At 40.0% G+C, this 25,669-nt stretch overlaps 1 protein-coding gene across 1 annotated transcript; it reads right to left on the bottom strand.

Moving 5' to 3' along the window:
• Positions 1-255: 255 nt before the first annotated feature.
• OSTF1 (osteoclast stimulating factor 1) lies at positions 256-25,592 on the bottom strand. The gene is made up of 10 exons (XM_084628532.1): positions 25,346-25,592; positions 13,831-13,877; positions 11,642-11,692; positions 11,478-11,541; positions 7,177-7,230; positions 6,464-6,571; positions 5,870-5,919; positions 5,673-5,751; positions 5,099-5,197; positions 256-1,233 (listed from the first exon to the last, which is right to left on the bottom strand). The coding sequence occupies exons 1-10, from the start codon at positions 25,377-25,379 to the stop codon at positions 1,175-1,177; spliced, it is 645 nt and encodes a 214-aa protein (XP_084484658.1). The 5' UTR covers positions 25,380-25,592; the 3' UTR covers positions 256-1,174.
• Positions 25,593-25,669: the final 77 nt, after the last annotated feature.

The following is a 25,669-nucleotide window of genomic DNA, read 5'->3' on the forward strand; positions in this document are numbered from 1 at the left end:
ATCCCATTTATAACTTCATGACAGAACATATTTATCAAGAACTCCGCAGCACAGTCTAGTGCCTTGAGTACAGCTGTTTGGAAGGTATGCCAGTTGAAGGAAGCTTTTAAAGAGTAATTTCACATGAAGGCTAAAAAGTAGTGGTTCAACTTACTTTTGCCAGCTCTACTGAATTCATAGGATATAACATAACTTCAAGTGTTTTAAATGATTTATTCAGATTAGGCAATTTTCTCAACACTTTTTTTGGTTTAATATAATATATATAGTTTCAAAAACATTTCAGCTTTGAGGTAAAGTACTTTAAAGGAAAAACAAGAACACTTTTAAAAATAAAAGCAAAAGATCAGTAAAATTTTTAGGCAGGATAAACAGAAAAATATTCCCTCCTCACTTCAATGCTAATGATTCCAACACCAATACAATTCAAACAGCAAAGTAATCCAGTCAGAGTCCAAGTTCCTTCCTAAGGCAAAACTCTGATTCCAGAGGCAATTTTGCCCAAGTAAGGATTTCAGGATTAGGCCCATAATAATAAACCAAGAAACTGCTCAGGGCAGCTCTTCCCCTGCCATTGTACCCCACACCCCTACTCCCATATGGCAGAAATAAAAAGAAGCCTTACATTGTCTCTTCCTGCTCTGTGGAGGTAGATAATGCATTCACCATTGCATTATCCCATCTCTTACCTGCAGGGTTTCCCCATGTCAAATAATGCTCACCTTGCCAGCATTATGTTTTAAGCAAGTTCTTATCCACACATAAGAAAGACACCTCAAGAGAATTCTTGGGAGTGCTCCCAGTGGGAGAACATCTATGCTGACAAAGACGACAGCTAGGATTCAGGAGTGTATTCTCGAGATACGAGGTACCTGACGGGATATCTTGGGACAACTGCATGTTTAGAGGGCTAAGTCCATTCCCCATACAGCAAGATGGGGAGAGAGAGCATACGACCTCCAGCATGATGATTTCAAGGGAACTCTGATTTAAAATTTGGCATTTCCTAGCCTTTGTGGGGTCTCCTTGTGCAAGAGATTTCACCCTCTGTTTACATGTTATAGTGAGAGATTGCAAGACTTCATTACTCTAAGGTATTTTTTACAGTTGCAAGGATATGATTTGGGAATGACAGGCAATAGAGGTTATCGTTTTTAAGACATTATGAAGGAAGTTAATCGGAGTCTTCATCATCGAGGTATTCCTCTGCGTTACTTAATGTCCGCACTGTATCTGAAAATAAAACAATTCTACTTTAGCCAGGGACAGAATCAGGCATAAAAACACAAAACTTTTAATAGTTTAAATTTGTAGTGCTGTGGGCAAACACATGTGAGCAACTCTTAACACTACATTAAGAGTTTTTTTGTTTTTTTTGGCGGGGGGGGGGGGGATTTCTTAGGGTTTAAGATATTTGTAGGTGAGGAGCTAGCCAGGAGCTGGTCAAATGGTCACCTTTTCTACACATGAACCTTTGCATACGTCTTTTGGAGAAAGTTCAATTGATGAGACACTGGCATGCCTGCTGCTCAGTTCTCTTCATGTGAAGCTCCAGGAGCCTGGCTGCCTGAAAAGCTTGCACACCAGAAGAAAGTTGGACACAATTTAAACCTCTCTAATGGGAAAGTTTTAAACACAGAATATCTGATTGGTGAACTAGAAGAAGTTTCCCTAGCTCATTCTGAAGGCTCTAAGTCAGTCTTCATCCTCTACTTTAACTCCCATGCAGACATCTCCTGTCTCTTTTCCTGTCATCCACTGTCCCTTGTTCTCTTCCCCACCTGGTTGTCTTCTTGTTGACTACGTGTTAGTTTTTAGGCATGGACTTATACTTTCAAAAACTGCATGTATAAAACACATCTAAACCTTGTGCTTCTGGATGGCAAGTAGAAAATTGGATACAGCAGAGAGGGAGGGCATAGGACTAGTGGACACTGGGAAAGTGGTCCTCCTCACCCAGATATGTAGTAATGTCAAGAGAAGAGCATCTGGCTTGTGCTCCTTAAAGAGATGCATAGAAGGGGAATTCTTTTGTTGTTGGACAGGAGTTCCCCTCCTACAGGAGATGAGCCCTGCAAGGAGGTTCTCATTTACATCTCTTCCAGTGAAGGAATGGAAGGCAGTCCTAACCAACTACGGCTTCTGTCTGTTTCCTCAAATATGACTTATCCTGCAGAGTTGTGTTGTACAACCATTCTCCATCAAAAATAACTGATGCATAATCTGTTCTACACTGGTTAATAAAATATATTTGATGATAAATTCTGAAGTTAAGCAGTATTGAAAAAACAATCAATCATCTTAGTAAGCCAGCCCATGTCTTATATTTTGGAGTAATTGAGAAGTCAATTTTAAACTCTGATCTCGGGAATTGTTTTGCTAAAAGGGAGCCCAAAAAGACTTGTTTTTAAAATCTCAGAAAATCCATTTAATATTTAAGAGTGAGGGTAGTAAAGGTGGGGAATATACACCATCTTGCTTAATAAAGGTTTAGTCCCAGCTGTAAGTGCAAATATCCACACAGCCTTATCTATCAAAGCGCTATGGCCCTTCCAGACACTGTTGTACCAAGGTCAGCCTCCGACTTCTCATTCTCAGAAAGGCCCAGCACATTTCTCTCCTATCTTCTTCCCATTCCTTTTTTCTAATTCCCTTCATCGCCTCCTCTTCTCAGGATCTTCTTTCTTTCTGCAGCTCTCTGCCAACCCTTTATCTCCTTTAAATCTACCTTTTTTACAGCCTTCCAATGAAGAATCTGTAATATCCCTTTGCAACCTTATATTTGAATACTTATCCCCAACTGTATTTGTTTACCTGAATTACAATATAAACTTTCTGGGGAAGAGATCATGTCTTGAGTTTAATATTCTGGAGTGCATCACACTTTCCAAACATCAGAATTTCTCAAATATTCTCCTCTCCCTAATCCTCCAAACTTTTAAACACAACTGTTATGATTTGATGTTACTACAGTAGCTTCTGAAAAGTAAACCAACTAAGAGGGTTCCTAATGCTTTAAAAATAAGGTTTATGGAAAGAACAAATCAATTGAATGCAGTGCCATTAAGTACAAACACATTTTTAAAAACATGCACAAATTAAAATATTGTAAAATGAGTTAAAGCAGACCGCAGAAGCTATAAATATGCCACATTCATGCTACAGAGAACATACTGGAAGCAGAACTAAACTTGGATAGTTTGATACTAGGAACAGGAAGAGTCCTAAAATAGTACATAGCAAGTACTGAAATGTAAATTGCAAGGAGTGCAATAGATGCAGATGCATTTGAAAAACAAACATAAGAAGAGGGGAAGAACAGTATCAAATATGAATGGTCAGAGAAATTCAGGGAACAAGAAAAGCACACATGTAGCTGTGACCGTGTTAACAAGAGGGAAGATTATGGAAGATCATTTAAAGGAGAGAAGTGAGCAAGAAGTTAAACACTGATGTTGAAATGAAAACTGCAAACAATATTACAAATTACAAGGTGATAGATTAGGTGGATATTGATAAAAAATGACATGATTTTTGTTTCTCAGTTGTCTAGAAGGAATGAAAGAAATATTCCAGAAATAAAGGTTAGCTTTCTGGAGATGAAAAAGGAAAAATTAATGTAACTAATAGGGACATTAGAACAGAGAAGGATTCAGTACTAGATGGCTTGAATCCCAGAATTCTGAAAGAGGAAGATAAAAAATACTTCTCATGGAGATTAATTCACACTAGAAAAATGTATAGGAACCTAGGAAAAACCAGTGTGGCTTCTGTTATAACTGTTTTTTTCTGACCCTAAGTTGACAAACGAGATATTCTGATGTTGCAAGAAATTGAATATTATGCTACTACCTCCTAATTTACTTCCATAAAGTACTCAAGGTTAAGGAGTTGTCAGATGTTTCATTAACATTATTTAAGGGTGGTTATAATAGCTCTTCCTTGCCTAGTTAAACTTCCATAAAACTATCCCCCAAACAAAACTGTTGCTAACTTTGAATTAAGATATACTTTCGTCCTATTTCCTTTTCAACTCATTCTCCACCCCTTCAACACTCCATACAGGTTCCCCATCTCACTTCTACTCCCTCCCACAGTCCACCTATCTCATCCCTGATCCTGAACAACTGACTTTAAGCTTTTTAAAACTGCCCTGTATCAGTGTGTGTAGTATGTATAGGTGGAGCTATACCTGTGTTTAAAAAGTTAATCTGTCAGGGGAGTTTCAGAGTAACAGCCGTGTTAGTCTGTATTCGCAAAAAGAAAAGGAGTACTTGTGGCACCTTAGAGACTAACCAATTTATTTGAGCATGAGCTTTCGTGAGCTACAGCTCACTTCATCGGATGCATCTCCGATGAAGTGAGCTGTAGCTCACGAAAGCTTATGCTCAAATAAATTGGTTAGTCTCTAAGGTGCCACAAGTACTCCTTTTCTTTTTGTCAGGGGAGTGGCGATATGGGTGGAAAGATTGTGGGAAGATTATATTCTGACACACACTAGAGCACAACTCCCTTTCTCAAGCCAGCAGGAGGCTGGGGAGTATGTGAGGAGAATGGAGTGGGATGGTGTTGATGGGAAAGAGTGGTTTCTGCTTCTGGGATAAGCTGTGGGGATAGAAATAGGCATGAAAACATTTCATATGGCTAACCACATGAGGCACAGAGCAGGGATGAGAACCTTTTTTTCTTTCTGAGGCCCCCACAACATTCTATAAAAACTCCACGGCCCACCAGTACCACAACAACTATTTTTCTCCACAGAACAGCTATGGCTGACACTAAGGGGTAAGAAGCAGGGCAGTTGCCCGGGGGCCCATACCACAAGGAGCACCGCAAAATTAAGTTGCTCAAGCTTCAGCCCCAGGTGCTGGAGCTCAGGGCCCTGGGCTGCAGTCCTGCAAGGTGGGGCTTCAGCTTTCTGCCCTGGGCCCGAGCGAGTCTAACACCAGCCATGCTTGGTGGACACCCTGAAACCAGCTCATCAGAACTCAGCTTCTCGTGGTTCATCAAAATGGAGTTGCTCTGATGAACACGAGGTCTGTTAGAGCCCTGCTCCCCATGGTTCCAACTGAACAAAGAAGTGAGAAACAAACAATACCTCTCCCTTGTTTCTTTTTAAGCAGAGAAGCACAGGCAGCATTGGTAGCCATATCCAGAGCCAATTTCTTCTCATTGTTTCTTAAATCTGTTCTTGCCCCTTAAAAAAAATAAAGTCCAATTATGTCCAAAAATACTGCCCTAGCAAAACCTTCAGTAACAGTAAAATGAAATCCCTTCTCACACAAGTAGCTTAGTCAGCATAACCAATGGGAAGGGGCAATGGACAGCTCATCTAGGGGTTTATACAAAGTCAATGGAAAGATACCCAGTGGGCTTAGGATCAGGCTCCTACTTAGGAGCTGTGGAGCTCCCTTGCTGCTTTACTGGGTTTAAGTACCTATTTTTGTCTTCCACAGCAGAGTGAAATTTTACTCTGGATGGGTCAGCCTGTTGCACAGACAACTTCCAGGGTTTGCATGGTTTGCAAATATACGCTGGGCTAGCTAGGAACCATAACGAGATTATAGAAAACAAATTGATAAAATATGCAAATTACAAACTCAGCAGTGATTTACACACAGGAAGCAGATTTGCCACACACAGAGTATTAAAATCTTGGTGAAGATCTTTACCCTTTGCCAGTAGCATCTCTACAATATCTGCATAACCCTTCCAAGCAGCAGCATGCAAAGCTGTATCTCCCAATTTGTTCTGTGGAGTTACAGGGAAAAGCAACAGGATTAAAACACAGCAAAAAATAATCCATTTGCACTAAGAATTAACAATAACAGCACTGTAAATGTCTGAATAAACAGGATAAACTTCCTACCTGTTGATTTAGTTCTACACTTGGCTGGGTAAATAACACTTCCACTATATCTACATAAAATGAAGGGAAAGGAAAAGAAAACTTGATGAAATCAAAACTTGCTTTCTTATATTCCAATTACAGCATTGAAGTCAGGATTGCACAGAGAAAGGATATAAACCCAATTAGTTAGAGAAAATCCATATCATTAAAGCCTGTGAAGACTGCTGAGCAAGCACTACAAATAGATACAGAAGTGAAACATAAATATAAACCTCAGTGACAAACACCATTTTTTTGCTCTTCCTCTCAGCAGTCTGCATTTCGTCTCTCATTTTTTATAATCAGACTGTGATTAAGAATGTCTGTCTGCTTTTAAAATAAAAGGATTTAAAGATGTTCTATTTTTTTTAAAAAATGCATTACATTTGACATATCTGAGCCCTTCTCCGCTGGTTTTTATTTTTATTTTTATTTTTTTTGCTAACCTGAATTACATAAGAGTATAGACTTTGTTACTGATTATAGCAGATTAAGTAATAAGTGATCCATTAGCCCAGCAAATAGAAAAAAATAGAACATAATCAGTAGAGTTGATTGAGTGCTATACTGTACCTTTGTGCCCACCATGGCAAGCCCAGTACAGAGCTGTGCTTCCAGCTTTGTCTAAACCATTGACACCAACTTGGTTATCTAAGCACTCTCTCAACCAGCTCACGTTTCCTGAAACAAATAGAAAAACCTGTTTGTTTTTTCAAATCACTGCTTTTAATAGAGATTTTGTTTGAAGAATTGAGTAGCAGAACCACGAAGGACATTTAGCTCTGTATAAATACTATGTTGCATTAGAACTTAATTTTTGTTTAGCAATTCATTAGAAACCATGTTTGGCAGTAATAGTTATTGCTACAGGTTATGGAGGGGGAAAAAATAGTCCAACTACCATTAAACATCTTGTTCAGAGGACAATTTTTTCCCACCTGAAAAGCTAATCAGTAATGGAATAGGACAAACACATTATATATTGCATCCATTTGCAATCTGGTAAATTCCCTGCCCTCCCTCCCATCCCCTTTTTTTATTTTACTCTGCTACTCAATGCTGCAGAATTTAGATACCAAAGGTATTCAAAATATTCAGGTTAGCCAGCCAAAATATGCAGCACATTCCGTCTTTATTCAAATAACATTAAAATAGAATGCCTTTGTTGGCACACATGTGCATACATACACAAACCACACACAGACTTCTTTTGGTATTACAAAATTTAAAATTCTCTAAATGAGAAGTCCAGGATATCACAGTCCAAAAAACACACCCACACCCACCTCTTTTGGCAGCTTCATGCAATGGATTATCAATGGACTCAGCTTGTTCAGCCACTGAAATGAGACACACAATAAATTCTGATCAGTTTCTCATAGTAAAAATTTTTGTATTTCATTTTTTTCAGACTCTTGATAATTAAGTCCGAGAGGCTAGTGTACAGAAGTAGATTTTGCATTTTGTTCTGATAGTGCTAAGGTTAGTGGTCTTCCTGTCTCTTGTGGAAGTGGGTTCAAGAATGATGGGTTAGTCACTGAGACTGTTCTACTTCCTGTGCACATGAGCTCAATTCAAAAGAGGCTGTGGAAGCTAGAGATCCCAGGATGAAATCCTGACCCTGTTGGAAATCTATGGCAAAATTACCTCTAACTGCAACTGGGCCACAATTTCACACATGGTATTTCTTAGCCTAATGTGCTAAGCTTGTGAAGTGACTGTAATGGTTGACCACCAGCATCTAGTGATCTGCACTCTGAAGCTCACATTTCCTGTGAGTGTTCTTTCTAGCTAAGACTTGGAATGGGGAGGAAAGCATTGACTGGTGCTGGTGAAGATCAGAAGGTGATGAGGGGTGCGCTCCAGAAGGCCAGGGTGAAGCATGTGTGTTTGGTTTTCCCGGGCCCTATGCTGTTGCTGTGGGAAGTGGCAAAGCTAGTGAAACTCCACAGCAGAGCAGCAGAGAGTTGGTTTGCAAATGGAATTATTCTCTTTGGAAAAACTGAGGTGCAAGCATTAGGCAACTTTGAGGACGTGTCCGTGGTATTCATGTCAGTGGTACTCTGAAGAATGTGGTGGTAGGGGTCCCTGCTTTACATGAAAGGATTTTAATTCCATTGTCAAATCCCCTGCGCTATCCAGACTTTCTTTGAGTTTTCCATTTATGATATCACCCAAACAGTGGTTTATAATTGCACTGTTTCATATGTTGAAGTACTTGATTAATCCTGAACAAAGCAAAAATGCTAATCCGAGATTCTTTGATTATGCACACAAATGCTGTTAAACAATTAATATATGGAGGGAAAAGCAGAATTTGATCACTGTATCTTAGCCACTCTGCAAACAGAATTGCTTAATTATACAGTACACTAAAAGCACTATACAATGTGAAGTAGAACTCTTCTTTTTATTCTATATGGATTGTACTTCTCTCAGAAGACTGAATTTCTTTCCCATTATTTCATACTATTGCCAAATGGCAATTTTTCCCCTCAGTTCCTTATGATGGAATTATTGTGGCACTTAATATCTCCCTATTATCAGTATTGTCAAATTTACATTGGTTTTCAGTTTGTGCTTCTGCAGGTCAAGCAGATGGAGCACAAGATCATTGGATAGGCATGCTTGCTGTATCAGGGCATATACCCTGAATTGGACCTCCTGTAACTTGTGTCTCATTTATCCATACTAAGTTTACATCAGAGTTCAGGCCAATGTACTGTGCCTCAAAGTAGCTTAGGGATGGGGTAAGGCACCATAGAACAGTTTCAGCAGGAGAGACTGAGGGATCCCCACCTTAGAATATCCCATAGTACAGTGGTTTGAGCACTCTCTGGAGACGTGTGAGCCCCCCATGTTCAAATCCTCCCCCCGCCCCGTGGCAGAGAGGTGAGTGATGTAACCACTGGGATAAAAGTTATAAGGTGGGCACCACCTCCCGCTGGATTTTGAATGGGACCCGAGCTGGCAGGCAAGCTCAGAGGCTGCAACTCAGGTGGTAGCTGAAGAAGAAAAGACTTTGAGGAACTGGTCAGCACCATTGCAGTATGTCATGAATTTGTCACCAGGACCCTGAATTGTTGCAGCTCACTCTACCTATGGTTAATTAGGACATTCAGAAAGAAGTCACCCCTGGTAAACAAAACAGCGGTCCATTTTCTAAGCAGAAAGAGGCACAGGAAGCCCAATATACTGGTACTCTGCAATTTGTATTAGCTCCGTATTCATTATTAGAGCCACCTAGAGATTCTGGTATTGATTTATAAATCTCTTTAAAGCAACAGGCTTATGCTATCTCAGACATCTTCTCAGAGCCACCACAGTTGATTGTCAACCACAATGTATTTAAAAGATACTGTCACAGAGTGACTTGCCCCTGCAAGAAAGGGAGCAGGATTCAGTGCACCTCGACTGATTACCTGCTGCCCAGTTGGGCTTTAAGGGGAGGCACCTGGACTTTACAAAGGAGGAGACAGCTTCAGATGGGTTGTCAGATGCCTGCAGGCACTGCGGGGAGTAAGAAGGCTCCTGAAGGACCCTGAGTTAACAGGGAGAAGGCCTAACTCCAGGCAAGAGGTGCTGGAAACACAGGAAGACAAACCCTCAGGGAGGAAGGGCTGTGCCCAGATTGTGATTGGGGAGAAAGAAGGGAAGTTTAAAGAAAGGACAAACATTCATGGATGAAGACTGCGTAAGCTTGAGTTCTGTTTTTAAAAGACTTTGTGCAGGATTTAATAAATTGAACTGCAGGAGGGGATTTTTTGTTTTGTTTTAATATCTAAACTCTGTAGACCAGTGGTTCTCAACCAGGGGTACATGTACCCTTGGAGGTACACAGAGGTCTTCCGGGGGTATGTCATAAATGTAAAGGGAAGGGTAAACACCTTTAAATCCCTCCTGGCCAGAGGAAAAACCCTTTCACCTGTAAAGGGTTAAGAAGCTAGGATTACCTCGCTGGCACCTGACCAAAATGAACAATGAGGAGACAAGATACTTTCAAAGCTGAAAGTGGGGGGGAAACAAAGGGTTCTCTCTGTCTGTGTTTTTGCTTTTGCCGGGACCAGAGCAGGAATACAGGTCAGAACTCCTGTAAAGGGCTAATAAGCAATCTAGTTAGATATGTGTTAGATTCTGTTTTGTTTAAATGGCTGATAAAATAAGTTGTGCTGAATGGAATGTATATTCTGTTTTTGTGTCTTTTCTTTTTGTAACTTAACGTTTTGCCTAGAGGGATTCTCTATGTTTTGAATCTGATTACCCTGTAAGGTATTTATCATCCTGATTTTACAGAGGTGATTCTTTTACTTTTTCTTCAATTAAAATTCTTCTTTTAAGAACCTGATTGCTTTTTCCTTGTTCTTAAGATCCAAGGGTTTGGGTCTGGGTTCACCTATGCAAATTGGTGAGGATTTTTATCAAGCCTTCCCCAGGAAAGGGGGTGTAGGTTTTGGGAGGAGTTTGGGAAGAAAGACGTTTCCAAGCGGGCTCTTTCCCTGTTGTATATTTGTTAGATGCTTACTGGTGGCAGCAATAAAGTCCAGGGACAAAAGGTAAAATAGTTTGTACCTTGGGGAAGTTTTAACCTAAGCTGGTAAAAATAAGCTTAGGGGATTTTTCATGCAGGTCTCCACATCTGTACCCTAGAGTTCAGAGTGGGGAAGGAATCTTGACAGGGTACATCAACTCCTCTAGATATTTGCCTAGTTTAACAACAGGCTACATAAAAAGTTCTAGTGAAGTCAGTACAAACTGAAATTTCATACAGACCATGATTTATTTACACTGCTCTATGTACTATACACTGAAATGTAAGTACAATATTTAATTTCCAATTGCTTTATTTTATAATTATATGGTAATTGAGAAAGTAAGCAATTGTTCAATAATAGTGTGCTGTGACACTTTTGTATTCTTATATCTGATTTTGTAAACAAGTAGTTGTTAAGTGAGATGAAACCTGAGGGTAAGCAAGACAAATCAGACTCCTTAAAGAGGTACAATAGTCTGGAAAGGTTGAGAGCCACTGGAGTAGACTTTAAGGGAGCCTGAGTTAAGGGGAAACTCAGGCAGGCCTCTAAAAACCTCTTGGACAGAAGGAGGTGCTATAGGGCAGGGACACCCTTTGACACACATGTATAGACTGAAGGGGTTCTAAGGTGAGCCAGCAATAGCCTTTCAAACTCCTCCACAAAGAAGGATATCTAGAATAGTCAGTCCTACCATCACCATGTTTAGTTTTTAAGATCACTCCTTAGTCAAAGCATTTCCCAAAGAACCACAAAAAACTTGACAGCATACCAGAGTAGGAAACCGATAATTAGAGCAAGAAGTAGGACAAAAAACTTCCTGCATGTCTGGACAGTCCCACAGGTTTTGTTTTGTTTGTTTGTTTTTTATAACCTATATACAATGTCTACCTATGGTGGTGATAGGTACTTGAGAAATGCTGATTAAGTATTCTGATGTACTTTGATACTGGACCCTTAACTGCAGCACTGTTACCAGTGTCCAAAAAAATAATCATATCTAGTAGTTTCTACTTAGTGATATGTAAACAAAGAGAAAAATAAATTCTAGACTTTACCATAGTTGCTTGGAATAAGTCCAGTCCTGCCTTTGCAGGTTCCCTTCCACCAATTTGTGTCACTCTGGAGGGGAAGGGGGAAAAAAAAAATTAAAAAACAGTCTATTGCATTTTAAACTTAGTCAGTCTACATGTGACACCGCTGCTGAAATAATGTTACTCACCATATCTGAAATGTAGATGATATCCCCTTCTTCAAAATACAACTCATCTGGCTGAAAAAAACAAACATAAATATGTGTGAAGAGATAAAGCAAGTACATGAAAAGAGCACAGCACCTTTAGTTTTTGTGGTAATATTGCACCATCCAAAAATCTCCAGTGTCAAGTCAACTGCTTGATAGTCATTTACATTCTCCGCAAGTCAAGCTACTTGTACTACAAGTAAGAAATGTGACAGGCAGTACCGTATGAGGCTGGTAATCTTCCTACCATGTACTGAATGAAACTATTTAAGTGGAATGGGGAGTAATTAGGTTTTTTTTTTTTTTAATTCTTCTGCACAATATATCTTTGGGCAAACTGAATCTGTCATTTATCTGTCTGTACTAATGACATGTAATCTAGTTTTAAAAAATAAAAATAGTGTGGAGAAGGAAACGCCAAAGATTCTAAGACATCTCAACGACTTGACTTTGGAAGGACAAGGTTAAAGCAGAGCAGTGTGTGAAATCTTATAGTGGGGCTATCACATCCTTATCATTAAGGTTGACAATAGCTTACTGTTTAATAGCCAATTTTCTAAATGTTCTAAAATGTACATAGTGCAAATAAATATTTTGGAAACTGATGAAGGGGATACAGGATAGGACTAGTGATCCAAATTTGAAATTGTTTGAGCCAAGGGTTTTCTGAGATACAGATCTCTTCTCCCCTCCGCCCCCTGGCCAAAATTATTTTAACATTAAAATAAACTTAAAATAATATTTTAACCTTTTGTGCCTACCTGGGACTCAAACTATGACTGTGATCCTCCCCAAACTGATAACCATCCACTTGGGATTGATCTCAGCTAGGGTCTGGCACCCACTGCCCAGTCGGAATGCAATATTTAAATACTTAGTCAGTATAAAAATGGATCTACAATTTGCTTTCCAAACTGACAAGCCACAGAAAGTCATTTGTGTTTATGCTGCAGGCAGGAGCTCTACTGCAAATCCATGTTTTGTAGGTAGTGTGACATCACAGTCAATGAATGTCTCAGACATGCCCAAGTAGCACCCATATACTAGGAGTTCAAGTGTTGATCTCGGCAGCTTACTGAGAACATGGGGTGTGGATAGTAGTTGCTCTCTGCCTGCATTCTGCAGTGGCTCCTCCTGAAAGCAAAATTCTGGTTTTAAGAGCCAATATTTCAAAGTGCTCTTAAAATCCATACTTATGCTTCAGTTGTTTTGAAAATTGCTAACCTGTAACTCTATTTCCTAGTTTTCGGAGGCGTGAGTATAACCACACTTAACATTCTGGAAGGGTACAAGGCACTGTGAATGAACTTTAATTCTGTCAGGTTTTTGGCAGTGAATTGCACTCCTATTTGCCTCGTTAACACCCTTACACCTACTCTAAAGGAGGCAGACTTCAAAAAGACAACTAACTCCTGTACTGCCCCCTTACTGATTGTAATGTAACCCTTTCTGAAAATACTCTTCTTATCCTGGGGATTCTGCCAGGGAAAGGCACCTTAAGTTCTTGGTAGGACTCCACAGTAGCCCTTCTGGCAAAGGCTACTCAGAAGATGTGCTTATTCAGCACGAGTACTAAATGGCAAACTTTTAAGGGGAGGTTTGGTTTATGTTTCTCAGCTACCAATCCAATTAACCTAATTAAATGGGGATAGACAAGGAGCACAAACTAGTAGCCCCTCAAACCTGCAACCATGATGGAGGGGCAGAGGGTCAGCATTCATGGGAAAAGGTGTGCTGGTTTTATTGTAAACACCAGTGGGCTACACAAATTCTCACTAACCCCCATGTTTGATTTGCATCCCAGTCCATCCACCCCCTCTGTCCTGCTGAATTTTATGCTGCCTTTGGGAGGAGGAAAAAGTAAGTGAGCCCAGTCTCAGAATCTGTTAATCCTCTATTGTGGACATATGGTACCAAGAACACACCAGAGCTCACAGCATTACCTAATAGAAGTTGCATGTAGAGGAATCTGAGCTTGAGAAAGAAATGGACAGTGAATTCTTGTTTAGTGTTGGAAACTAGTTATAGCTCTGTTAAACCAATCATTTAGTTTTTATTTATATAGCAGCGTAACAAGGCTGTTTATGCTTTTTTTACAGTCCTGATGCATTAGCCCACGCAATTAGATCACTTTGTTCTATGAGTGATATGAAAACTTAAGTACTTACAGTTCTGGGTTCAAATGTATACAGGGCCCTGAACACTTTGACCTGTCCTAAAAAGAAGAAGAAAAAGCATTAACGACAGAGGAATGGGGATAGTTCTCCCTTCCTTAGGGCAGAATATATCATCAGCATTACAAATCTAGCTCAAAAAAGTCAAAGCTGCACTTCCTCCCCCAGTCGTATTATGGTTAATTTAAAATAAACAGCCCCTTATGTGTTGTTTTGTATCTATTAACTCTAAAGTCCCACTAAGGCTCTACTCCATAGTATGGCTTTCATGTCAACAGCCAGTCTGTCAGCTAAAGAGAACCTGCCTTCTGTGGAAGGACATGGGGCCCTCATTCTGCACCATTACAGTCAACTGGAGTTTTGCCATTGACTTCAACGGAGTTCCACAAAACCAGGTTCTGAGTCTGATCAAAGCCCATTGAAATCAATGGGAATCTTTCTACTGACTCCAGTGGTGGTTGGATCAGGCCTTAAAGCACCGAGGAAGGCACAGAGGAATTAAGTGCCTAACATGATGGTCTTTGACTGTAGCATTTTTTCAAGCAGACTATATAAATGGGATTTACGCAGTCAGTTGTATCAGTTTTTTTCCTTCAGGAGTCCCCTTAAGTCCAGTAATGTGTTGTGTTTTTGTTTGTTTGTTTTTTCGCATGTGCACACTACTACATCTTTCCCCTATCCACAAGATGAGTAGGGGAGATTCAGGTAGGGCTTCTGTTTGGAAATTTAAATTAAAATTTTATTCTACATTAGGATTGTTTGTTTTAAATAGTTTTAAAACTGTCAAGGCCACCCACTAGCTGGCATGGCTGCTCTTACTGCAGAGTATCAAAAATCTAAACACATAAAAACTGCAGAACAAGCTTCTATACAGACATGAAATATCCTCCACTGCATTACTTTTAGGAAAACAAAGAAGGACCAAATAAATTATAAGAGAGGGTAACTTATCAGCTGTTCAAAGAACTGTTGAAACCTATAGAATTTGCTGAAAAAACATCTTACACAGACAATTCTGCAGTGCTTAGTTTTAAGTGCTTGAAGTTTCAATCATTAGTCCTTCCACATAGTATTTCTAGTTCCTAAAAATCGTAATGTTTCTTATGGTGAATCAGACCAATTTGCACCCAGAATATGGTGCATCATGGTGTTGTATAACTGGGAACCACATTCTATGTTGCTCATCCTCACAGGCATCCATGAACTTAAAGTTGAGGTCTGGCACTGTAAAATAAACTGTGTGCTTAAATAGCATTTTTCAAAAGCAGATCTTTAAACCAGAAGTCAAATGGGAAGAGTTAAACTATTTTCTTAGATGCATTACCCACATGCCCCCTCAGCTTCTGTAAGGAAGGATAGATATTGCTTTCTCTTCCAGTCCTGTTAGAAGGAAGCAAACTTAAAGGGGTTTTTAAAGTTGTGAGGTTTTTTTGTTTTAAATATGTTAGGCATGCAGTGATGTGTTCAAGGAGGCTGATGGAGATAGGTATTTAGCTGTGAAAGTGGTGAGACTGAGGGTCATTCTTATTTCATCTGGCAGTAAGCTCCACAGTTCTGGATTGACCTTTTTGTGTACAACACCCAGGCTCTCACCAAGAGCTATCCGGAAGCATATACTTACTGAGCTCCTGTTTTTAAAAGCCTACACAGGAGTAACCTCCAGGGAAAGACATTTCTGTAGCACAGTCTTTCATAGAATTATATTTAAATGGTATATCTTCATGAATAAACTCTAAAAGCTTTGAGTTACCAGATGCATATAGGCACTTCAGGATATGACTTTTTTTCCAATACATAACGTGACCCCTTAGCTGCACCAAAACTTTAAAAATTTGAAGAAGAAAGTAATATGGGACTTGATCAGCAAAGTGAGAACTCTCACACTCACACAAGTTCTCTACAGTCATTCCTGAGCTTAGAAACATGAAAGGTTCAAAACTCTTCAATTAGGTACATCAGACCAAGTTCTTTTTCAACAGGACCACTATTTTGAGAAGTGTCTTCACAGAGGGGCACTTAACTCAGGAAGGTGTGAGAAGTGGCTGGTCCTGCCCCTCTGCACCTGACTGACGGGGACTGAGCGTTCTGGGAGATGGAAGTGGCGGGGGGGGGGGGGGCACGCAGGCACAGCAGGAGGACAGAACCCTTTTCCCTGCTCCCCCTCCACCAGCAGGCCAATCTTGGGTGGCATTTGACCCTGCATGCCCCCCCCACCCCCATGTATCACCTCTGCCGACATGCTGAGGGTCTAACCGATTTGCCATATCTAGAGTCAGGAAGGAATTTTTCACCAGGTAAGATTGGCAGAGACCCTGCAGGGGGAGTTCGTCTTCCTCTGCAATCTCAGGCACAGGTCACTTGCTGGTTTGAGCTAGAGTAAATAGTGGATTCTCTGGAACTTGACATCTTTAAATCAGGCTCTGAGGACTTCAGTAACTCAGGCAGAGGTTATGGCCTATTACAGGAGTGGGTAGGTGCAGTTCTATGGCCTGTGATGTGCAGGAGATCAGATTACATGATCATGAGGGTCCCCTCTGGCCTTAAAGTGTGAGTCTATCATAGAACATGTAAATGACTTGTTTAACTACTGATGCTCTCTAATCAGTGACCTGCTTCTGCTACTTAAGTTAAAGGAAACAACTGAACCGCATAAGGCCAACCTGGCTCTCTCTGGGCCTTTCTGGATTACTGCTCCCATAAAATGCTATTAGACACAGAAACATGATGCTCATAGAGACTTCTAAGACTTCCTTTCCAACTAAGAAACTGGTTTGTTTGAAAACTATGAACAACACATACAGTTTACAAAAATGAAATCCTTAAAGGGCTTGCAGTGGCAAATTAGAAGCAGCATTTTGAAGTGCTGTGACTGTTCTGTTACAAACAAGCAAGATGAGTACACAACTTTATTTGTGTTTTATAATGTAATTTAAAAAGAAAAATATTATCACATTAGAAAAAGCATTTTTTTCCTCTGAGTAACTTGCAATTTGTTTTAATTGCAGCAGTACTAATGGAGGGCTGTTTTCAAATAAGTGCCTAGTGTTTTCCTGACAAGAGGCTACAGTTTTCTCACACTAGGGTTCTTCTAATCAGTTCTTTCCTTCCCCCAATTCCAACTCTTCTGTACCAGCCTGCAGTTTTTACATACTACCATGCAACAATCCCCTCTTCTATTACACTCACTACTAAAGCTTTCCCTGTCTTCCTCTTCTTCAGCTCCACTCCTCAAAAAAATTATCCATTATGTGTGAAGCTACTTATTTCGACATCTGAGTGAGGCTGAACTTCCGGAGAGGAAGGGGAGGGAAAGCTTTCAACTCTATTTGGTTAAAATAAGTTTTGCTTCTGAAGTAGAACAAACACAAGTTAGCTTGGGGAGCTGTTTATTTCTTCTTTCTAGAAAATGAACATTAAAATAAAGCAATAAACTAATATTTAGTGGAGCTGGTACTTGGCAGGGTGAGTTGATGCAACTCTTCTATTAGAATTCAGGGGCCCAGTTCTCCTGTTGTAGGATACAAACAGTTCCCATTGATTGAATTATTCATATTCTCCCACAGGAAAACAGGACACCAGGGACCAGATTCTGGCTACTGCTGTGACTGCTTTGCATTGCTGTGCCAACACCAAACAGCCAGAAAACCATCTTAACTAGCTTAAAGGGATACCCTGAGTGTCATAAATCACCATCTTAGAACCTGGTGTAGGGAGATTTGATGCAGCACCTCTATGCCCTCAGACTTATTTAATTTTCTAATGGACTAAACTAACCCTGGGCTGGCTCTAGAATCATGGGCTTTGAGGTTGCCATACAGTCATCGTCATCCTTCCACCCATTAGGCTTCACTGGGCACAGTTCAAAATCTGGGAGCAGGTGCCTAGAATTGATTTGGGTAATAAGGGCTAAATCCTAGCCCCAACACACAGCATAAATATTGGATTATGCTCTAGATATTCATGGGGCTGAGGGTAGGGAAGAAAGGAATATCTTACAGGCCTCAGAACAGCACTAAATCCAGTAGCTCCTGCACGTCCCTTCTCCCAGAACTCTCTGATGAGTTGGGGACATGGATTTTGGAACAACTTGTGAGGTATTTCCATGGCAATGGAAGTAACTGGGCAGGAGAATGATTTGCCTCTAAACAAAAGGTTGTGGCAATGGGTAAGTGAGGAGAAAAGAATTAAGTGCTCTTTCCAGAGTCCCTAATCAACACTGCAGACCAGGGTGGATTTGATTTAAATCAAATCATGATTTAAATCACTAGTCAGGAAGACTCAATTTAACCATGAATTTCTACATAAAAGTGCATTCTTGTTGGTTGTTATAACCTTAATACATATTCTTCACAACTCAGAGATCGATGTAGGTTTCAATTTTTAGAAGGTACACACTATACATTTGTTAAGTGATTTATTTTGAAAACTTTTCAGATTTGTTTTACAGCAATATCAGAAAATGAATGATTGGTTATTTCATTTACCAAAGGTAATTGAAGCAGATATTTATGAAGTCATTGGGAGGTGAACTATCTCCAATTCAACAGGTTAATCATTAATATTTGGAGGATTTTCTTGCCATGCTGTATTAGAAGAACATTACCAGACAAACATTTAAATTGTTTTATATAACTAAAACAACAATATTATGTATTCTGGATTTTTTTTCCTTCAACAGCAAACATATAATATTTTAACGAAACAAGCATATGAATTTTTGAATGTATTAAACATTCACGTTTTTTAAAATAGGGTTTGTTTTTGTTAAAATTGTTTAACTAAAATAGCTAAATGAATTTAAAAAAAAAAAAAAAACAACCCAAAATTAAATAGACTGTCAGCCAGGTCAACACTGGCTTCTGCAGCTAACTCAGTCGTCTTCACCTTCATTTTCCTGTTTGTTCATAATCTGGAAAAGAAAAACAAGCTTTCCTCCTTTTTCAGATCCCAAACGATTTCTCAATTTGGAATGAATTAGTCCAAAGGAAGAAAATATTCTTTCTACACAGGCAGAAGAAGCTACTGCTGTTAAAAGTGAGATTATCACTTCAACAGTCTCTGAATCCAAGTGCTTAAGTGACTTCCACCAGTTCACTGGAGTGACTTTCTTTAAAACATCATCAGCAAACATATATTTCTTGAATGGTTCTTATTCTCAAACTGGGTCTCTTTTACAGCCTGCTGCCATTATACGTTTTCCCTCCTAGTGACAGAATGGTATGGTAAATCTCAAATCAATGAAGGCTACACTCAGAAACACCTCAAGACTTCTGGAATCTGCCGCTCAAGCAGTTTCACTTTTGTTTCTACTGCCTGTCCCTCCCTTCTCACATTTATCTCCAGACTTCTTCTCCTTGTCCAGATCTATTCCGCCCCCAACAATCTTATATTCACTGAACTTTTTCAAACTTTGCACTTTTAGATAGAGGTAAGGGATTGACTCTGGGTACACAAATTTGAAGAGGGACAATAGGGTTGAGGTCTATTGTTTTTCTCCTCTATTATTTATTTATTTTAAAAAACATTTTTTGCTGTTAACACACGTTATCTCTGGAGACACAAATCCACAGTTTGAGAACTGCAAAAGTAAGCATCTCTGATCTTATCTTCTAGACTGAGCACTGAGTCCCATTGGGTAGATAGAAAGATTAACCTAAATACTCTATACAGAAGCCCCTGGAACCCCATAAGATTGGGTCTCTAATCCATGAACTACTGGAACTCATTTTCAAAACTTTTCTTAAACATTACATGAATATATTGTCTCATACTATAGAATTAGAATTTATAATTCCTATTCCATGATGAGATATCTTTGAGCTATAATGCATTTTAATTAAAACTATCTTTAGATAGGTTTTTTCCTCAAAGCATTTTATCAAAAAATCAGATTTAAGTTTAAAAAAAAATCCAAATTTTTTAAATGTATTTTTTTTTTAAATCATTGATTTTTATCCACCCTGCTGCAGACAAACTGTTAATATTCCCACTTGGTTCAATTTGAACTCATGACTCTCTCAGGTCCAGAACTAGTATAGCAGATTTCAGAGTGGTAGCCGTGTTAGTCTATGTCAGCAAAAAAAACGAGGAGTACTTGTGGCACCTTAGAGACTAACAAATTTATTTGGGCATAGGTTTTCATGGGCTAAACCCCTCTTCATCAGATGCATGAAGTGGAAAATACAGTAGTAGCGTGTGTGTGTGTGTGTGTGTGTATACACACACACACACACAGAGAACATGAAAAGATGGGGGTTGCCTTACCAACTCTAACGAAACAAATCAATTAAAGTGGGCTATTATCAGCAGGAGGAAAAATCACTTTTGTAATGGTAATCAGGATGGCCCATTTCAAACAGTTGACAAGAAGGTGTGAGTAACAGTAGGGGGAAAAATTAGCATGGGGAAATAGTCTTTAGTCTGTGTAATGACCCATCCACTCCCAGTCTTTATTCAGGCCTAATTTGATGGTGTCCAGTTTGCAAATTAATTCCAGTTCTGCAGTTTCTCGTTGGAGACTGTTTTTGAAGGTTTTTTGTTGTTGAAGAATTGCCACTATTAGGTCTGTAATTGAGTGTCCATGAAGGTTGAAGTGTTTGTTCTGTGACTGGTTTTTGAATGTTATAATTCTTGATGTCTGATTTGTGTCACAGAATCATAGAATATCAGGGTTGAAAGGGACCTCAGGAGGTCATCTAGTCCAACCCCCTGCTCAAAGCAGGACCGATCCCCAATTAAATCATCCCAGCCAGGGCTTTGTCAAGCCTGTCCTTTTATTCTTTTGCATAGAGACTCCGGTTTGGCCAATGTACACAGCAGAGGGGCATTGCTGCCAAATGATGGCATATCACATTGGTAGACGTGCAGGTGAACGAGCCCCTGATGTTGCAAATCAGAATTAAGATGCAGTGGTAAGGCCATTTGGAGAATTTTACACAGAACCTGCTTGTTCTATATCCAGTGATCTTGAGTATCACTTGTCTCATTTTTATCACCACCAGACTCATGCAAAATAGTTCTATGTCTTTGTGGATTTTAAAGTTTCAGGATTAAGAATTGACAAAAATAAACTGCTTTTTCATTGGAACTACTTTAGATAAATAAATTTGTTAGCCCCAGAAAAGGTAACAAGGTCTATCATAGGTATTTCTAATGTATCCAGCACAGTATTTAATGCAGGATATTTAATATCCTGATGCTGCAAAGAGTTATGAATGCAAGAAGTCCCACTGAATGCATAAGTCTGAGTGAGTATTCTGTTGAAGAGATTGATTAAATGTAGATAAATTTGCAAAATGGAAGGCCATGCAAATCTGTTTGCTAATGGTGGCCTATATGGAGAGTAAGTTAGAGCACCTTAGCTACACTAATACTGTATCAATCAGCACCTCAAATATTGTAGGTGCCCAGAGTGTTTAACAGTTGTTTAAAAACAAACTGTATTGGGATATCTTCAAGGAAAAGGTATGAAAAATTATTTAACATAAAATTTACTTGCAAATAACTTTACAAGTGAAGTTCAGGTGTCCCACTGTTTAATATTGGGAACTTCATTTATTCACAGAGGTCTTGATCCTGCAATCTGTGGTATGCAAGCAGACTACTGCACTTACATGGAGCTGGGCTCTGCACAGCAGTCCACCCAAGTACAATGACTATCCAGACTGGGGCCAGAAATATCAGTTCGTATTTCCAATGTAAGCTGCTCAATATAATAAAGGTGGTGTGTGGGGGTGTTAAACAAATAAACAAACAAACAAAAAAAACCCACAGCAATTCAGTGCTCCTTAAATCCACTTTCTAAGACATGTCTGACTAGCAGAAAGTTTTCTTTGGCTAGCAAGGGGACCTAAACTATCAGTGAATCTAGAATGTAAGCATTTGTTTAAAAAACAAAAACAACAAAATTCCTCTGGTTCCAAAGACTTTCCAAGTATGAATGAATGCAGTGTTCCCTTCAGTGCCTCCTCTTCAGCTTTTCTTTTCTGAACCATGAAATTAACAAGAATCTTATCAGTTTCACTACTGATATTTTACAATCCTGTTTGCAAGTGTGAAGATCTATTAGTGGCTGCATTTATCTGCATTAAAACAATTAACACTTATAAAAGTTGTTAAAAATAGGAACTAACCCTATGCATACGTTACACCACAAATGACTGCATAACCTTATCCTGTATAGCTTATTTTCTATTTTTTACTGTGCTCATCACCACAACATTTGACTGCCTTCCATAGTACAGTAAGCAATGTGAATATACATCTGTCACATGTGTCCTCTCCTCCTCTCCCCAAAGTGGTGTCTCTTGTTTTGGTAGGGCTTTTTGTGCTGTTCTTGCTTGTGTTTTTTGTTTTTTTTTAAATTATTATTTATTTCTTCTTTAAATATAGCTGTTGCTATGTGTTTGTTATTAGAGAAGACAAGGTCAAAGAAATGGGTCTTACACTTGGAATAGAAACAACTGAGGTTTGTAATGGTCCTTACTTCCTGGGGGAGTTTTGTTCCTTGATTTTGGAGAAGTCTTAGAGAAAGTTCTGTCTCCCACACAGACAAGCTTTATTCTTATCGTTGAGTTCCACTGTGCCAAATGTGCAAAGCTGTTGACCATGGATGGTGAGTATCATAGGCTGGGGGAGGCTGTGCCTCCCCAAACAGCCTGTCGTGGTCCTGCCCATGTTCTGCCCCCAGACCCTCTCCTGCCATTCCCGGCATTGTACCCTGACCCAGACTGGCTGGGGCTGGCCGGCCTGCCCAGGTATATTTGTATTTCTGCAGTCCAGCCAAGAGGTGATGAAGGTATGAATAATATTTTTATACCTAGTGGGTGGCGTGTGTTCGTTGTGGGGCAATAATTTGATAGGGGAATGTCCATTTTCAGGTCCTACAAGGGGTTTTGCTTGTGTGACTTTAAACAGTCAAATGCAAAGAAGTTACTTTTAAAAACTGGCTATTTAGTCAACACTATCAACTGGGTACTTTAAGTATTTCAAGAAATATAGCATGTGGCCAAGATATTGAAGATGAAAAATATTTTAGTGGGTACGTGGTAATTCTATTAGAGGCACCAGTCACAGCTCCACAATTACTTTAGAGTTAAGTTCTGCACTTAAAATAGGGATTCAACCTCATATCTGTTAAAAATACAGTATATTCTCCCCCAAAATACAGCACTTAATATAGAATTTTCTGGTCATTTAAAAATCTGTTAATTAGTTTTTCCAAACAAACTTTGTGACATCTAAATAAGGATGTGTAACATGTTCCAACTACATTAAAGACTAGATCCTGCAAATTATTCAGGAAATTAGTCCTTACTCAGGAGCTTAGTTAGATTAAATTTGTGTAAGGGTTAAGGATCATCTCCTGCTCAGAGGCCCTTCCTTCTTCCATTCAGATAAATAGGCAAAGCTTCTGTTCTCCCGGTCTCCGAACACAAGCAGAAGGGGATATTCAATGAAATTGAGAAGTAGCAAAGTCAAAACTGATAAAGGAAATACTTTTTCAAACAAAGCTGTTAGGCTGGAACTCACTGTCACAGAATATCATTGAGGCCAATAATTTCACAAAAATCAAAAAGGGCCTGGACATTTGTATAGATAGCAATATCCCAGGTTTTGACAGTTAATGCTAAAAGGATTATTGGAAGGGATAGAAAACCTCATGTTTCTTGGCTTAACTACCCTCCATCTATTAAGGATTAGGACAAGACATTCATGGAGGCAGATTATCCCACATCAGTCTTCTGTGGGATTTCTTGCACCTTCCTGGAAATTGACAGGATACTAGACTAGATACACCATAAATCTGATCCAATATGGCGATTTCTAAATTCCAATGACAATTTTGTTATTAATTCTAACAAAACCAAAACTGATGGTGGCTCATTAAAGGAGCCATGATTCTATTGGTAAATATGCATTCCTTCACAAAATTTGTATGTTTTTAATTAAACTGCATCTCCTTGAGTAAACCAAGCATGTAGTATAGCTTTTGGTTTCTCTTTAAAAGAGATGCTATCAAGAAGTTTAAGTCACCAGATAACTTTCCTTTGCACAAGCATACAGACTGGCATAGTTAATTTCTCCCTCTTTTTTAAAGAAAATTACATGACTGAATTAAAAATGGTATTTTACTTAAGTCTAAAAAGGAGAAAGAGCTGTAGCATATATATAAAACCCTCAATCCCTTCACACACACTTATTTTAGAAAATGCAAGAACTAGTAAAGTGTTAGCATTTTTTTAAAATGGAAATAGACCATTCTCTACTTAACAGCAAACTAGATTTAGGATCTAATCAGCGCTTAATTTGTGCCAGGGCTGAGCCCAGGCACTTCTAGGCTTGGCAGTTCAAAGCCCCGGCACCTCTGGGTTTATACTATGTCAGTTATTAAAGTAACAAAACTGCTCAGGCCTTGGCACCTCTTTCATTACAAATCAAGCACTGAATCATCTTGATAGCATCTTTTCCTAAACGGAAATTTAAGCAACAGGATATTGTCACATATTTGCAAATGACAGAAAATTCAAAAGTTTAAGGGTGACAACTCTAAGCACCTTAAAAGTCATTGGATCCCAGTAGATCATACCTTGTATAGAGCCCTGGATCCTTATCCAAGGCTCCATTCAACAGAGGACAAACTGTGTATTCAGGCTTTGGAAGAAGATAGTCTTCTGTGCTTTGGCAATTTCAACACACTTTTACCAATCAAGCCTTGAGAGTTCACAACTCATTCTCTGATCTTTCATCAGTTATTGTCACAATTTTAATGCTTTTTTTTTTGGTAATAATAACTGAAAAAATCTTGTCTTTTTAGGAGCAAGTCTCAGATTTATGGCAAGTACTAAATCACAGAATGCTATGGCAAGTAAGGAAAACTGCTCCCAAGAAGGGTGCTTGTTAGGACACCTCTTCCCACGTGGAGGCACCATAGTGACAATCAGCTTCAACTTTCTAGCTTGACATTCCTTAGTCACAGAATAATTCTCGGTGCAGCTTGTTCATCGAGCAGCCTTAGAAGAGCATTTTAACCGAGGCTTGTTTCCGTCCTTCCGCAATTGTCATGCAGCAGCGAGTTTACTAAAAAGGGTTGTAAAATGATCCCAAGACCATTTGCTTCTGCGTCTTCCTCCTCGCCACAAAGCCTCAGCGGGGACTTTAAGAGCTCAGCTCACTTCCTACTTCTCGGCCACTAGCAAGTGCGCTCTGACAGTGACAGCCCGAGCCACGTCCCAGATAAAAAGGAAGCCCCTCGCCCTGGAGCCATAACCTTCCTGGTGCTCTGCTAGCCCGAGGAGCCTGCCCCTCCCACCCCTTCTTCAGCACATCGCAAAGGGGGCCCCGCACCGGACACATAAAAAGGGAGCAAGGAAAAACATCGCCCACGTGTCAGAGCCCAGCTCCGCGTCTAGCGCCGAGCATGAACTTCAGGCCCGTGGAAATGCAGGCGGGGTGCAAGGCGGCTGCTGTTCCTGTGCAGGAGGAGCGCGGCGACAGGCCGCTCCCTTACCTGGTTTGGCTGGTTTAGGTGGCGGCTTGGACATCGCGGCGGCTTGGCTTAGCACAGAGCCGGGAAACCCCTTCCTCCGCCTCCCCGCAAACGGCCCTGGGCCGGTCCCTCCTCCTGCCCGGTAACCTGAGCCCAGCGGCGGCGGAGCCCCTCCTCTGCAGCGGGCGCGGGGCTCAAGGCGGAGCGGCGGCGGCTGTCCCGGCAGCGAGTCCCCGCGGAGTGCGCGCACTGCGGGCGCGGTGAGGAAGTGAGAGGAGCCGGAGCAGCAGCGAGCCGGCTGCTGGGCGCTGCTCCCTCTAGGGGCGGCGGCGGAACCAGGCGGGC

Source organism: Lepidochelys olivacea (assembly GCF_965140295.1).
Source record: "Lepidochelys olivacea isolate rLepOli2 genome assembly, chromosome: 5".
Lineage (NCBI taxonomy): Eukaryota > Metazoa > Chordata > Testudines > Cheloniidae > Lepidochelys > Lepidochelys olivacea.

What these genes read in the sequence shown, in the direction of transcription:
- OSTF1 (XM_084628532.1), bottom strand. Translation starts at nt 25,379, where the DNA reads ATGTCCAAGCCGCCACCTAAACCAGCCAAACCAG. An exon ending in ATACATTTGAACCCAGAACT is followed by an intron (nt 11,693 to 13,830) that starts GTAAGTACTTAA and finishes TGTTTTTTTCAG; the next exon opens with CCAGATGAGTTGTATTTTGA. An exon ending in TAAAAAGAAACAAGGGAGAG is followed by an intron (nt 1,234 to 5,098) that starts GTATTGTTTGTT and finishes TTTTATTTTCAG; the next exon opens with ATACAGTGCGGACATTAAGT.